At 38.7% G+C, this 16,011-nt stretch overlaps 1 protein-coding gene across 2 annotated transcripts; it reads right to left on the reverse strand.

Annotated features, from left to right (window-relative positions):
• Nucleotides 1-464: 464 nt before the first annotated feature.
• Nucleotides 465-15,397, reverse strand: LOC142107385 (pentraxin fusion protein-like). 2 transcript variants are annotated; one of them, XM_075190809.1, is made up of 4 exons: nucleotides 15,258-15,397; nucleotides 11,311-11,401; nucleotides 7,838-8,084; nucleotides 465-761 (listed from the first exon to the last, which is right to left on the reverse strand). In XM_075190809.1, exons 2-4 carry the CDS (start codon nucleotides 11,393-11,395, stop codon nucleotides 623-625), a joined length of 471 nt encoding a protein of 156 aa, XP_075046910.1. In that variant the 5' UTR covers nucleotides 11,396-11,401; nucleotides 15,258-15,397; the 3' UTR covers nucleotides 465-622. The 2 variants fall into 2 exon arrangements, with proteins under 2 accessions (XP_075046910.1, XP_075046902.1); XM_075190801.1 differs by having other exon boundaries at nucleotides 15,275-15,396.
• Between the last annotated feature and the right edge of the window lie 614 nt (nucleotides 15,398-16,011).

A 16,011-nucleotide genomic window follows, 5' to 3' on the forward strand; every position in this document is an offset into this window, starting at 1 on the left:
GCAATTTAGCTTGGTAAATTACCAGTTCTGTCCCCAGGGGGTTTGTAGCAGGCCACAAACAATTTTTTTTTTTTTTGGGGGGGGGGTTTATCTCAAGCAGTTTGAGGAGTCAGACAAAACCACACCTGTCTGAAAGTACACTTAATGTAAAAACATTAGATTAGGCAGGGTCATTACAGCTAGTCAATAATGAACAAAGCTAAACTGATCCCATCAACTCCTTCCCATCCATGGAGGGATCATGAACGATGTATTGTATATACACTTACATTATTTTATTGTTTATTTACTTTTTTTTCCCCTTACTTCTAATGGAACTAATCAGTTTCTTTCACCTTCGTCTTACATGTTCTGTATAGTATGCATTTTATTAGAGATGCTTAATATGAGCAGGAGATGACAAATAAAAGATTAGCAGCTTGCTGTTCTACCAACTAAACAAAAAAAGTAAACAGGTGACAGTCTGTTGCTTAAGTAAGATTTAATGGACAATTCACAAATCCAGTGGCTACATCAGCAGTGTATTCTGACCATCAAAGTCAAGTATAAAGCCAGCTGAACACTCAAATAGGGACAGTATCCAGTACATAGATCCTCAGCTTAGTCCTCTCACACCATTTTGTCATTGAGCATAGACCTCAACCTCACACAAAGGGAGATATTCTCTGCGCTGTTTCAGAATTATTGTAACATAGCGTCCTTCCATTCCATGGCAGCAGATCTTAATAGTGGGAGCGTTTGAGGTCCTGATTGTTTGACACCTATGGAAGAAGGGAGAAGGATAAAAAAAACAAAAAAAAAAACCAGCTTATACATAATTATTTTTACCAATTATATCATACAGCAGTGTTGGAAAAATCCTAGTAGCCAATGCACCCAAGCAAATAATGTTGGCATCTAAACCTTTTAGAGGTTTCTTTTTAGGTCCATGGATGAACTTCTTCCCTAAACCTGCCGGCTCCTAATTTCTATAGGTCAGACATGGAATTCTGATGCAATGTGGAATGGGCTTTAGTTTTGCATACCCTTAATTATTCATTGTCCCGGGTCCAGATGGTTTTAAGCATGCAACACTTTTCCAGTGTTTCCACAAAATGAGTGTGGCTAGACCCTACCATTTTAGTTTTTCCCCACGCCTGAACAGAACTGAAGCAGGTCGACTCTCAGACATCTTTCCGCTTATACAACAGGGATGATTTGACAGAACATTTCTCGTATTCTTAACTTTTATTATAGGATTGTGAGAAAAGACTTGGCAGTTTCTACAAGACTCATCAGATCAAGTGGGAATTACTGAAAAGCTGCATGAAGTTTAGAAATAAACAAAACTAATAGTCCAGGGGCATATGTAATTTTGTGGGATTTTGATTGAAGGGAAGAAATGTGTACTGGGGATGCATTGCCAATATTGTGTACCATCATGTACTACCAGGTGTAGTGACTGCATTTGTGGCAGATTGTTTGACAAATCCAAGATGGCCAACGGTGTGGACACTCACTCAGACTTTGGTCTATTACTTCTTTGAATGTTTATGAAAGGTCTACCAGGGACTTTTTGCTCAGCCCAAGAAAAGGAACATGGTTAAGATATAAAAAAATAAAATATAAAATAAATAAAATTTAGAAGTTATATAACCATTGTTTTCCCAATGATTGCAATAATTCAGTAGAAGTTAATAATTTGAATCTTACACAGTTAACAGCAGCTATCACAGCCATCTTTACCACGCTATCCACCGCCATTGAAAGACATCACTAAAGCATGCTCATTTCAAATGCTACATTAATGAATTTTCAAAGAGCATGTTGAATTTAAGGATAGGTTGGAGCATGGGCTTAAAGAAGTTATTTCAAATTTTACAAGAAAACTATTCCCAAGAAACAAACTCTGTCTACAAAGATGCTTTAAAAATCTCAGCAGATTTGAATGTGCTGGTCAAAAGTGGAAGCATTTGAAAAGAAAAAGCCAACATTCAGAGTGACTAAAGCACATTCTTATGATTGAAACAATGCATTTGTTTATTAGATCTTTGAGCTGGGAGTTACACCTTGCATCACTACAAGAGTTTGTAAAGTATTTATTTGCCCTTGATTTGAGAAACTATGCAAGTAGAGTGAGTCACATGGTATCTAAGACATGAAACAGCTTAAAAGCAAACATCCAGACTTGTGAAATGAGTTCATAAGAGGAAATTGGGTAGTTAACAAGTCAAGAGTGGCTTTTTGTGCTCTAGGATCAGATGAAGCTCTTGAACACTAGAATAGGGCAATGAAGGTACTTGGTGGTTTGATAAACCTAAAAGCGAAAGAAAGTTTAACAAAATAATTTTTACCTCTCCAGAGCAGTCAAGGCTCTCTACAGAAGCCAAGAAAGTGGGAGAAATCATTGATCATGAAAGATCCAAACATCACTATCGAGCATCCAAAGCAAAACGCCAAGCAAGGAGGTAATGAACAAATTTACAACACCATCGTAACAGACAGATCCTATGACATAATGAAAAATAACTCAATATCTCTACAAAGGCACTTATTGATTCAAAAGACATTAAGAATGACAGGAAAAATACAACTAGATGAAAGGATTGAGTCTGACATTTGCAACCGGTGGGCAACAATGGAGAACTTTAAGATGTGTACAGTCATGGCCAAAAGTTATGAGAATGACACTTTTTTTTTTTTTTTTTTTTTACACACAGTCTTTGCCTCAGTTTTTATGATGCCAATTTGTATATACTCCAGAAGGTCATGAAGAGTGATCAGATGAATTGCAATTCATTTCAAAGTCCCTCTTTGCCACGACAATGAACTTTATCCCAAAAATAATATTTCCACTGCATCAGCCCTGCCACAAAAGGACCAACTGACTGGTCAGTGATTCTCTCCTTAACACAGGTGAGTGTGGATGAGGACAAGACTGGAGATCACACTTATGCTGATTGAGTTAGAACAACAGACTTTAAGCTTTAAAAGGAGGGTGGTGCTTGAAATCATTGTTCTTTCTCTGTTAGCCATGGTTATCTGCAAGGAAACACGTGCAATCATTGTTTTGCACAGAAGATTGCACCTAAATCAACCATTTATCAGATCATTAAGAACTTCAAGGAGAGAGGTTCAATGGTTGTGAGGAAGGCTTCAGGGCGCCCAAAAACGTCCAGCAAGCGCTAGAATTGTCTTCTAAAGATGATTTCGCTGCGGGATCGTGGCACCACCAGTGCAGAGCTTGCTCAGGAATGGCAGCAGGCAGGTGTGAGTACATCTATACGCACAGTGAGGCGAAGACTTGGAGGATGGCCTGGTGTCAAGAAGGCCAGCAAATAAGCCACTTCTCTCCAGGAAAATCATCAAGGACAGACTGATATTCTGCAAAAGGTACAGGGATTGGACTGCTTAGGACTAGAGTAAAGTAATTTTCTCTGATGAATCCTCTTTCAGATTGTTTGGGTGTCTGGAAAAAAGATTGCCCGGTCCGGTGAAGTAAAGGCGAGTGCTACCATAAGTCCTGTGTCAACAGTAAAGCATCCTTAGACCATTCATGTGTGGGGTTGCTTCTCAACCAAGGGAGTGGGCTCACGCACAATTTTGCCCAAGAACACAGCCATGAATAAAGAATGGTACCAAAACATCCCCCAAGAGCAACTTCTCCCAACCATGAAAGAACAGTTTGGTGACGGTAGCTCGCGGATCAAAACATCCAAATTTTGGATCCAGGGCCAGGAAACTCCCCAGATCTTAATCCCATTGAGAACTTGTTGTCAATCCTCAAGAGGCGGGTGATCAAACAAAAACCCACAAATTCTGACAAACTCCAAGCATTGATTAGGCAAGAATAGGTGGCCATCAGTCAGTATGTGGCCCAGAACTTAATGGACACCATACCAGGGTGAATTGCAGAGGTCTTCAAAAAGGGTCAATACTGCAAATATTGACGTTTAACATAAACTTAATGTAATTGTCAATAAAAGCCTTTGATACTTATACTGAAGTAAAATTACAAACATTTCATACCATAGCAACATCTGACAAAAAGGTCTAAAATAAACATTGAAACAGCAAACTTTGTGAAAACCAATACTTGTGTCATTCTGAAAACTTTTGGCCATGAATGTACTCTCCTTTTATGTGCACCAGCCTTAATCATGCAACTAGTATGATGCTCTTGAATCAAAGGATGGTGTGCTGTGTATTGCAAAAGCTGAACTCCGTCACCACAACACTTACACAGTTCTGAGACTAAGAGCTCCGTGAGAACAATGATGTTGAAGGTGATCTCCGAGACTCTGATAATTACTTCAAAAACACACACACATACACATACACATACACATACACATACACATACACATACACATACACATATATATATATATATATACATACATGGATCTATATCCCAAGCGAGCTTCGAATTGAGGGCTAGCTATAAAATGAACAATATCTCCAAAAATAAACAACTTGTTTTTTTTACAATTCGCAAAAACATCCTTACCACATTTTATATAGGACCACTCTGAAAGTCTGAGTGAGTATCAATAGCAGCACCCATCTTGGTCTATGGCACCACACTAGCAATCTGCTACAAATTCGGCCAAACCACCTGGTAGTACACTATAATAGCAAAGTATCCCAAAGCATGCATTGCCATCAATATTCCAGACACCCCTACACTATAAATTTATTTTCCTCTTTCTACCCATGGTAGCCCTTACTGATGGGTTAGCCCTTATTCAGCTGATTAGAGACAGGAAAAAGTGGACAACCCCTGAAGGTTTATAATGTCAATCCTCCTTCCATCACCTGTCTTTTTTCCCCGTTTCTTCACAGTAGAGTAAAGCAGCGGTAGCATTTTATTGTTTTTCTAAGGCTGGGTACACGCTACAGAAAATGTCTTATGTTAGCAATTTCACCAACAACTGAATTGATCAGCATGCAGATTCATGTGTACACACTATAGACTTTAAGCAATTTTTACGGTTTGGACAGCACACCATAGGACAGATCTATAGAAATCATAAATTTAAATATACACGGCAAGAAAGGCATCGCTGTTGGAGGAACTATCTGCAGATTGTCAGACAGATGGTTGCTAGTACATACACACTACAGGATTGGAATGACATGGTTCCATTGTTGAAAGATTTTTAGTTCAGTTTAAAAAAAAAAATCAAATGAAACGATTCAATGAGCTTTGGAATGATAATCTTTCATTGTTGCAGTGTACACTCTAATGCGATATTGGGCCTAAAGGTTGTTTATCGTGTGATTGGTCAATTAGTGTATAGGTACTAGCGACCATCTCTCCGACAATCTGCTGATAGTTCCTCCAACAGAGACACCTTTCTGGGCGTGTATATTTAAATTTATGATGTTGTCTATACGTCTGTCAAAGTCAAGCAAATGGAAATAGTGTTCTTTAAATGGCAAAGCAATAAACCAGTTTTAAATGCTCCATATGTAATGTATGTGTTCCTGGATACTAGTATGTATACAACATGCATTGTTAACACATGTGAAAAATACATATTCTCATTAAAATCTCAATTATTTACTGATGTGACATCATTTATATAGAACCACCAATTCCACAGTGCTGTACAGAGAACTCACACCAGCCCCCTACCCTGTGGGAGCTTACAGTCTAAATTCCCTGCCACACACATACAGACCAAGGTCAATTTCATTACAGCTAATTAGTATTAGTAGGTTAATTGGCTGCTATCCTCCAGCCTCTCTCCCCCCAAAAAAGACAAAGACAAAACTCACCTACTAAGGAAAGGCAAGAGAAGTTACACACACTGGATTTGGCGAGTGCAATTTCAATCTATATCTCAAGGACTTAGAAATATAGGAAAATATATCACATTATCATTTGGTATCCCAGAAGGACCACACCAAGGACAAAAACCATCAAAAACACACTGGCTAGATGGATCTGACAAGTGTTAATAGAGGCCTATAAGCCCATGAGGTCGCCACTGCCCTTGTTCAGAGTTCAGACTTTGTCAAATGACTTATGCAGAGCTGCAGGTTAGACTTCAATACATACATTTTCCAGATATTAATCTACCTAGATGCGGCGGCAAAAGACGACAAATTTGGAAGGAAGATTCTGTGAATGAATACTTTTATATGCAGGATCTCTATTGAGACTCATTATTTCTGTTGTACCCACCCCCAGGTTAGCTTAGGTCCCTCCCATCAGCAATGGAGAAGGAGGAAGAAATAAGAAAGTTACCCTCAGCTTGAATTACTTTTCCTCTAAATACTCCATGCCAGCCCTAGTTTCCAATCCAGAGTTGTAAATAACCATTTTTTTGTCATAGGTAGCTTAGGAAGTTATGGAAAGACAAGGGAAGGAGGAATCACATTATATACCTTCCTGAGGTGTAAACGTTTTCCCGTCTCTGAATAAGGCATAACCCATCAATCAAGGCTGGCCAGGGAGTATCTCGAGTGCAAAAAATGATTGCCAAGTCTAAATTGGTTATTTTTCTATTGCACCTCATGTTAAGACCCCATATACCTTTTATCATTGAATATTATAAAGGACTGCAACTCACCCTAGTAACAATTTTCAGCTTTGCATATAACCTCTTAGAAAACGTGTGCAGTTTCTGTAGAGTCTATATCTGCCTCTTGCTTTGCCATGTACATGCCAAAATTTAAAGTAGATCCCTCCCCCCCCCCCCCCCCCCCACCCGCAGTCAGATCACATGGGGCCCACGTTCATGTAGTCAACACCAAATAGGATTCCCTTCATCTTGGCCACAAGTGATTTGGGGTAAGTTTAGTGTAACAGATCATACAAATTTCTGAACACATGGGCAATTTACTAGTAACCAAATTACTACCCAAAAATAATTAGTAAATATTATTTTTGTGAATATTTCCCTGGTTCAGATTGCAATTTATGGCACTAGGAAAGAATGACAACTCAAAGACAGTGGCCTATTTTAGGCTTTGTTCTGCATATTTGTTCCACACAGCTACATACAACATTGAACTTTTTAGATTGGCATTTCACCATCATATTATGTAGATGACCATGTTTAGGACTGTGGGACAAACGCACAAATATGGCAACAAGAAAATTAAGTGTTCCAAGTAAACAGCTGATCTACCATACAGCCAGGAATACCAGTTATTACACATTTCAAAATTTAGAGCCTGATCCAGAGTGGGCCTCAAAAGTGGGCGTAATTTACCCTCAGAAAAGCTGGACTTTTTTGCTGAAAAAAAACACCCGTAAATATAGCATATCTACAAACAGATGCCGAGAAGTATGCATCTTAAAATGTGCAGGTTAGCATCAGTAGTATATGCGCCCAGTTTATGCTAGGCAGACATCACAGATACTTACATGACACTTGTTTATATGCATTTGTTATGGGCAACAAACTAATCACTGTTAGGCATCCATAAATCTTAAACACTCTACTAGAGCAAGAAGTCCCAGTCATGTACAACACACAAAATTTTGCTTAAACACGCACACAAAAGCACCCAGGCGCAAGTAGCAGAATCACACAAATCCGCAGAGGCCCACTTTCTTGGCATAGAGTGATTTCATGCAAGATACACTATGCAGTACTCACTCTGCATCAGTCCCTTAGTGTTTCAAATGAGACCTGGGGGTAAATTTATCAAGCTGTGGGTTTGAAAAGTTGAGATGTTGCCTATAGCAACCAGATTCTAGTTATTTAGTAGTTTCTACAAAATGATAACTAGAATCCGGTTGCTATAGGCAACATCTCCACTTTTCAAACCCACCGGAAACTCGAAGCTCGATACATTTACGCCCTGGAGTTGTTTAGTGTAGTCAGATACCATCACTTACTTTTCTGTTCCATCCAGAGATTTTCCAACTCTGACTTCTGTTCCATCCAAACGTTGAGGATAATTCCCGCTGGTAATCACAATAGTGTTTATTCTGTAGTCCTGCTTCAGGTCCAGGACCAGCCAACTGGGCTTCTCATACTCTGTCTCAAAACAGGACATTCTATTGCCATCAATGGCTTTCCTGGCCGATCCTTCAGTAGTTTCAGAGCTTGGATACACATTTGCAGTCAAAGCTAGATTTTCACCTGCAAGATAGTTTCAGTACATCAGATGAGGTGACCACAAGCTCTTGCTTCAAAAGGGAATAGAATCCACCAATTTGGTTTTACACAGATTTTAGATCTAGAATATTTTTTTATGACTGGACAAGATGGATCTACCCAACAGTTTCAGTGAGCTAAGGTGTTGGGATTCTGTTTGAGGAGCTCTAGTTAATGCAAAGGGGCAATTCAGATTGCAAACAAAAGCTAGAAAAATATAGCAATTTTTAAATACATTTTGCCTCTCACACGCCTTTAATATTAAATATTATATATTTAAATATTAAAGTGGGATGAAAAGTTGGTCAATCAGTATTTAGGAGGAACAAAGCTTTTGTTGCATGCTGAGCCACATTTGATTGAATGTATTTAGGTGTCTTTAGGAGAGATTTTTGAGAATGGTGGTTGTTTGGGCCATGTGATGAAACAAGATATTAATATCACCTTAACCAGTCTGCACCTTGTTTCTCACAAAGTCTCAATACAAAAACAATATGTATATTTGTCAAACATATTGAGGTGGTATATATTGTATTTTTAAGTTGTAATATCACAGGCAGTATGTCATTCTTATTTTCTGTATAAATGCAGTTTGAAACCAATGGCCTAGCCTAGGCAAAAGGATTATTGTCCACCATTCCTGTATGAATGTACATCACACCAGGGGGTATCATGCGTTAAGATATAAAAAAAAAAAAAAAAAAGTCTGCAGATAGAGCGCTTAGTTTAATTAAAGAGGAAAACATTGTGTATTTAAAAGGTAATGTCTCTGGATTGTGATCTCTCCCATTTAAACAAACTCTGTTGTATAGCCATAGAACAATACCTGTTCTTAATTGTATCAAGAGCAAATCATCTGCCATCTGTGAAAAGGTAAGACACATAAAGGACCAAACAGGCATCTCCTGAGACTCCTTAGACGGTCATTTCCGCCTTTAAAAGACAGCTCCTAAGAACAGCAAATTGGCATTCACTACTCAGTGATAGCTGAAGTCTGGCTGGCGCGGAGGCCTAGGTCTCTGTCCCTTCCTGGTCACCGGCAATCAGTCCCTGGAGTACTACCCTTGTCCTGGTCTGCCTCCCTAGGTCTTGGGAAACTGTGTCCACCAAATTTTGAGTGACCGTGACCCAGAACCGCTGCTTTGCCAGAAACCATCAAGAAGAGAGTGTCTGCGTCAGTGGCGGAACTGGAGAGGGGTAAACACAATCAGAGCGGCCGTGTAGCATTCTCTGCCTGTTTTCCGCTGACAGAGACAAGTATATATTGTGCATCTGCTTGCAGAGGAAATGGGGGCGGGGCACTGAATAATGGCCCCCCCTCCAAGAAAAAAAACCAGTATCCATCTCTGAACCTGGTCTGCATCGTAGGAGAATTTTGGATGGACAACATCATCTGAGGGTGGTTAAGGGTGTTTGACCAACAAATTAAACATTATCAGGTAGTGTCTAGAATTGGGAATGGAAGAGTATTCTTACATAGAATGGATTTATAGCCTTCCTCTGAGAATACGCATAAACTTGTTCTGTCAGGTCAGACTCTCGTTCGCTAGTGGAACAAGGATTCCCTCTCATCCCTCCTTTTCTTACTCTGCATAGAGGCTCTAAATAGTCAATGGGGAGTTCCTCACAGAAAGTAGCATATATGCCAATTTACTGCATTTTCTTACAAACAGTGGCAAGCAGAAAAAAAAATAAAAATCTGTCCTTTAGATGGCCATTTTCCGTTTTCCCTGATGGACATCATAAAAATATATGTTAAGCCCACTTGTCCTCTCTCCCCTCGGCAATACTTAGCAACTGGCTAATGTAACCATTTATGGTAGTGTGTTTCCAGGTTTATCATTACACGGTTCATAAATGTAGCCATGGTCTCTGGTGGTCACCCAGCCAACTTTGCCGACATCCTCATCTGGTGGTCAACCATATTGTGCTGTAAGTGCTAAGGTTAAACTATGAGCTTGGCTCAAGATGGCCAGAGACCAATTTAGTTATGCTCCATTTGACCAGTAAAGTAGATTTAAAAAAGGAACATTTTACCATCACCTGAACAGTATTCATGTGATCAAAATTAATATATTGCAGAGAATACATTTTTCCACTGTGTTCTGAAATTAGTCTGCCATGATTATGAAGAGAATTAGACAATTTTACTAATTATCCTTTTCAGAAGGTACGTAATCTGTTTAGAATTGGGCAATAGAAATTTGGGTTCACTTAGTGAGGGGAAAAATAAAATAAAAAAGTCCCACTATGCTTTTTAGTAAGCTTCATTTACCATAACAAATTTCATAGGTTTTGAGTGTTTACACATGAACACACACCCAAATGGTATATTTACTGTTATTGGAAGATACTTTCCCTTATCTAGAGTATACAAGGAGCTAGTCCCAACTTTTTGTTGCAGAAATTGATGAAAATCAATGGTCTGATATTAGAACAAAATGTATTGTTCAATATAACAGCTACTTTTGAGTTTATTTCACACCGATGATGTTCTGACATTTTCGTGAACTCTACATATCCAGAAAAAAAAACACCCAATAGGAATTTTTATACATTTGGCCATCTTACTCTAAGTTACAGTTCTATTTGACAATGATTCACAAACAAGCTTAAGAGGTGGCCCTATTACTTGGATCCCAAGGTTTTCCTTTTGCACTATAACCATGTTTGTTTTTAAGTACCAAAATTAATTTTAAACATTGTTAATGAAGAATGGTCTGTTAAATCTAACTATTGGTGGGACAGTAATCTGTATTGCACTTTTTTGGGCTGCTTGAATAATTTAGAACAAATAAAAATGGAAGAATGCATACACAATATTTGTGGTGGATATCTGATTATTAGTTGTATTCCTTAGTTTGAATGTAAAAAATATATTTTATTTATTTTTATTATTTTTTTTGAAAAAGGCATAATTGCCATATGAGGAGGATCTTGGCGAGTAGTATTTATGAAGGAGTGTGATGATAAACTGCCAACATTTGTCTCCTTGCACTTACTATAATTTTTATTTCTTTTGTCTTTGCAGATTATTATTTTTACATGATACAAGATTTGATTTTACTTCTTATTTTGTGTTATATTCTTTGTTGTGAAACTTACTGAAAATAAAAAAAGCCATTGTCCTCCCCCTTTGAAATAGGTCTCACTAATGCACACATTCACAAATAAAGGAGCAGGAATACAGAAGAGAAGCAAATCCATTTACCAGGGTTTCCAGGCATACAGGACTCATCTGCCAAGATTTTCATAAAGGTCCCCAGGACTCCAAGAATGAAGAGGTGGATTCTCATTTTCAGCTAAAAAACTAAATAAAAAATAAAATAAGTATTCTCCTTGCAGATAATATATAAACATATATAACCTTCTTAAAGAGGAGGCATTGTTAAATCAGAGACAAGCAACCAATGACGATTGTTCTAGCACAAGTCAAAGCATGCTCTGACCGCTTGAAAGCTACAGGTTCTTACCTCTAAACGCAGTTCTTCATTTGCAGTGTCATATTGTGTACCAGTAGATTAAGATATGTTTACCAACCTGTATAGTCTGCAGAACTATGACCAGTTCCAATGAACCCCTGCCTAGACTGTCAGACTGGACCACCAGAGGATCCTCTCGATGTCCCAACCTCCATGGGCATCTGACAAGAATTGATACCCTCCTGGCTGGCTGCTTGCAAAGCTACTATTGTGATAGTCAGCACACAGAATTATCACTCACCAGATACCTGAAAGATTCTGCCTGTTCTATTACAGGTTGAGAAAGCTCAATTTCCTCAACTGCACTGAACTCTTAAGGACCTGGAATGAGCAAACATTAAACATGTCCAGAAGGGATTATTGAGTAGTATACTAGCCACTACACCGAGTTCAGCTTTGCTGGCATGAAGTTTAAAAGACCTTTTAAGTATAGAAGATTTTTATTGCTAGAAATAAACTTCAGACACAAGCTAATGTCATATTTATAACATTTAAGGTTTTAGGGTATTATTTTTAAAATTGAAGGATGCAGTAATCACACTCCATTTTTACTAAAGTGTGGGCCATTAATGCTCAGACAAGGCCAAAACAACATGTCTTTCCTACAAACACCATTACTTCTTACCTACTTAGTCTTTAGGGGCAGTTCTATATCTAAAACAAACTTACAGGAGACTACACAGTTCAGAGACCCAACCACATCGACCTCACACAGTAGCAATTAGGTTTAACAAAGGGTCTAATGAATTGGGTGTGGAGGGACTATTTAGCAATTCTGTTCTGGAAGAGTCAATACAGCAATCACAAAAGAACTATAGTGAGCCCAAACTATAGCAGGACCTAGACACCAGAACTTGTGATCAGCAAACAATCGAGCTAAATACTCACTGCCAACACATTATGGCCTATAGAGAGAAGTCTACATGGATCTGTTTTACTTTTATAGAGAAATACAACTACAACACTCCCTATGCATGCAGGACAGGCATTATTGTTCAGTTGCCAGAAGGGCAGGACTAACCAATTTGAGGCTATGATCCTGGTGTACAAACAATAACAATTTGACTTGAGGAAGAAGCTGATCATCAAGCAAAGCACAGGCATCTAAAGCTAAGTGAATTGTCTCATGTCCCTTCCTCTTTCTCAAAATCCTGGTCCATTCACTCATCATTTCTCATCTCAGTTATTGCAACCTCCTTCTCATTGGCCTTTCTAACTCACATTTTTGACCTTCAATCCATACAGAATGCTGCAGCTAGGCTCATCTTTCTCTCCCACTGTACCTCTTCGCCTCTGATCAAATCCCTTCATGGACTCCCTATCCATTTCAGAATTCAGTTCAAACTCCTTACTCTCACTTACAAAGCTCTTACCAACACTTCTCCCCCTTACATCTCTGACCTTGTCTCGAGATACATACCAACCCGGCCACTCCACCTCAATTCACCCCTCATTACCTCCTCTCATGCTTGCCTCCAAAACTTACGCCATGGTGCCCATAATCTTTGGAGCTCCCTACCCCGTCTCACACAACTCTCCCCCAAACTTCAGTCCTTCAAGTGCTCACTCAAAACTCACCTTTTCATGCTAGACTATCCTACCACCGCCTAACCATTCTATCCATCACCTGCCATCTTTTCCCAGTTGGTCCTATGGTCTCTCACCGACTCTCCCTCTAGAATGTAAGCCCTCACTGACTGGTTCTTTTATCTATTGTCCCATGTCTGTCTACTCCCTTGTTCATCCTGTCACATCTTTTGCTGCACTCTGTGTGAACAACAATATACATCTACAGCAAAGGAATAACTATATAACTAGAAATATCACCGGAGACTGATCACCATAGGCACATTGCCCAATACTGTATCAGTATTTAACAAGTAAAATGGATTAATAATACACTATTAAGATGCTGTTTATTGATACAGACATGGCAAGCAATAAAAATAAATAAAATTAAACAGGAATTAAGTTACAGACTCACTGATGAAAGTCTTACTATGTTAATCTTCCCAGGTGAAATATATTGAAGCAGAGTATCCATCCAAAAAGAAAGCAATGTATTACTGCCAAAATCCTTAGGAAACTGTACAATGCCATCTACCTATGGCCAGGTAACCAATTTGGGCCTTTGGCCATTTCGGAATAGTAGCTTCTTGCCCAATTTAGGGATGGTGATGGTCTAAGACCGCTGACAACATAACACGACAGAAGCAGCCCATCGGACTTCTTGCTAACAAAGATTGCCACCCCTCTAAATTAGAGATCCAGAAGCAAAGTTGTGGGATCTGCCCACAAGACTATCATTAATCACCAGCTGATTGATGCAAAGTGGATGTCCTACTGCTTATTTAACTGCATCAAACTAGGCTTTTCATCTGGATGTGTCACTAAACTATAACATTGCCAAAGGATTGATCCACTGTTTTGTTACTATGTTGGCAAGTTTAAATATCATAGCTTTGGCATATACACAGAACTACACCACAGCTCATACAACAGTCACACCCACATTATTGTACAATGTACCATACACACATATCCCCAACAATGCTGACACACACACTGCAAGCCAGTCAATACAGAAGCTATACTACAATTTACATTGCACAGACACCCACAGTATTCTATAAGGTGCACATCAGCTCATACAACATTCACACTCACAACCTACCATATATAGTCAGGTTGCCCCTGACAATTCTGACACCCACTCTGCGCTACATTCAACATATAATGAGTTGTTACCCAAGGTACAGTGCCAACACTATGTAGCAAACTATATTACACTGTCCCAAAACACCTGTTACCTAAAATGTATTTAATATAAATTGAAGGTGGATAACCAATTTCCCAATGTGCACAGGTCAGTGGAAACACTGCCAAAACCTTACACTATAACCCCACATGATAATGAAATATAAGATGTTAAATACTAAAGGTGCCATCACCACACACATATGCTGCAATCATAAGACACATTACACTCCCATTCTCATTGCAATAAATAAAATGAAATCCATCTAACCCTATAGTGCTCTCTTACGATTGTTTAGTACGGTTTCTTGAAAAAACACATTAACCTGAAGTATCCCTCTTTGCTCACTACAAAGTGTAAAAACTAGCATTCTCCTATAGAGACCCATAAACAACCATATGACTGTCTAGCCAGCCACAGAGCTGAACTCAACCTATGCAACAACTCATCTCCACATGCCAAGCTGGTCTATTTTGCAAAAAAAAAAAAAAAAAAAAAATATAAATCCAGAGACTAGATGGATATAACACTCTACAAACGTCAGCTCTTTAAAAACTTCCCACCACAGCCAGTTTTACTAGCTATAAATAAGCCTTCAGAGAGAGGATTGGACTATTGTTACTTCCCCAGGTATCTCCCTACTCACCAATATTCACTGTGGTGCTTACAGCAAAGAAGTATAGTACTAGTGCACATGACCCAATAGAGCATGGGGCCAGTTGTCAGGTGTCTTTATCTACTGTTCCCCAGGAAACAGTAGAGTGTTTAATCTTTCCAATATTTTTCTTTATTTCACACTTTGCAAGCTACTCATGCAAAAAATGCACTCTTTCAAGCAGAATTACATATGCCAGTAACAAAGTAAAATGTAGCCATAAAATACCTTACATTTACTCTACCTGCAATGAAAGAACTTACAAGTATTAATCACATACCAAAAGAATATATCTAGGATACTCCCAGCTCTGTGGTCATTCACTTATTTCCAATCTGTTCCTTGCCCAACACTGAAAGTAGCAGTGTGTTTAGCACAGTTTATTGGTTGTGATTGAACAAAATGCAGCTGGTCCATCATCTGTTTATTCACCTGCAATCGCCTGGTGTGTCCAGATTACAATGTAATTACTTTCAGCTTGTCCTGATATCACACAGGGATACAGAATGCTTGTGATTTGCAATAAGTAACAATCTCTGGTTTATCCTGTCTATATAAACCTGAAAAATATTCCTATGGAGCTGATAAACGTCCTTATGACAGTAACTTCAAATCTACATAGATTAAACTAAGAATGAAAAGCAGAGATTAAGGGGTGTATTTACTAAACTGCGGGTTTGAAAAAGTGGAGATGATGCCTATAGCAACCAATCAGATTCTAGTTATCATTTATTTAGTACATTCTATTAAATTACATCTCCACTTTTTCACACCCGCAGTTTAGTAAATATACTCCAAAGGGTCAATTTATCAAAGGGGTGTTTTCACTAGCCATAGGGCTATATTTCAGCATTTGGAAATCGCATCCCCATGCCTCACCTTTGATGCCTTTCCTGCAAAAATGAATACAAACAAAAATTTAAAGAAACCCCAAAGATTTATTCTGATGTCTCCACACACGTAATATGTCTCTACTTATGTGCCCCAGTAGATCAGTTTGTGTTTGAAAATTTAGCC

This window comes from Mixophyes fleayi, chromosome 1, assembly GCF_038048845.1.
Source record: "Mixophyes fleayi isolate aMixFle1 chromosome 1, aMixFle1.hap1, whole genome shotgun sequence".
Classification (NCBI taxonomy): Eukaryota; Metazoa; Chordata; class Amphibia; order Anura; family Limnodynastidae; genus Mixophyes; species Mixophyes fleayi.

Excerpts from the sequence above, each read along its gene's own strand:
- LOC142107385 (XM_075190809.1), bottom strand. The coding sequence starts at position 11,395 with ATGAGAATCCACCTCTTCATTCTTGGAGTCCTGGGGACCTTTATGAAA. Across the intron at positions 8,085-11,310 it reads CTGTATGCCTGGAAACCCTG|GTGAAAATCTAGCTTTGACT; the intron begins GTAAATGGATTT and ends ACTATCTTGCAG. Across the intron at positions 762-7,837 it reads TCTCTGGATGGAACAGAAAA|GTGTCAAACAATCAGGACCT; the intron begins GTAAGTGATGGT and ends CTTCTTCCATAG.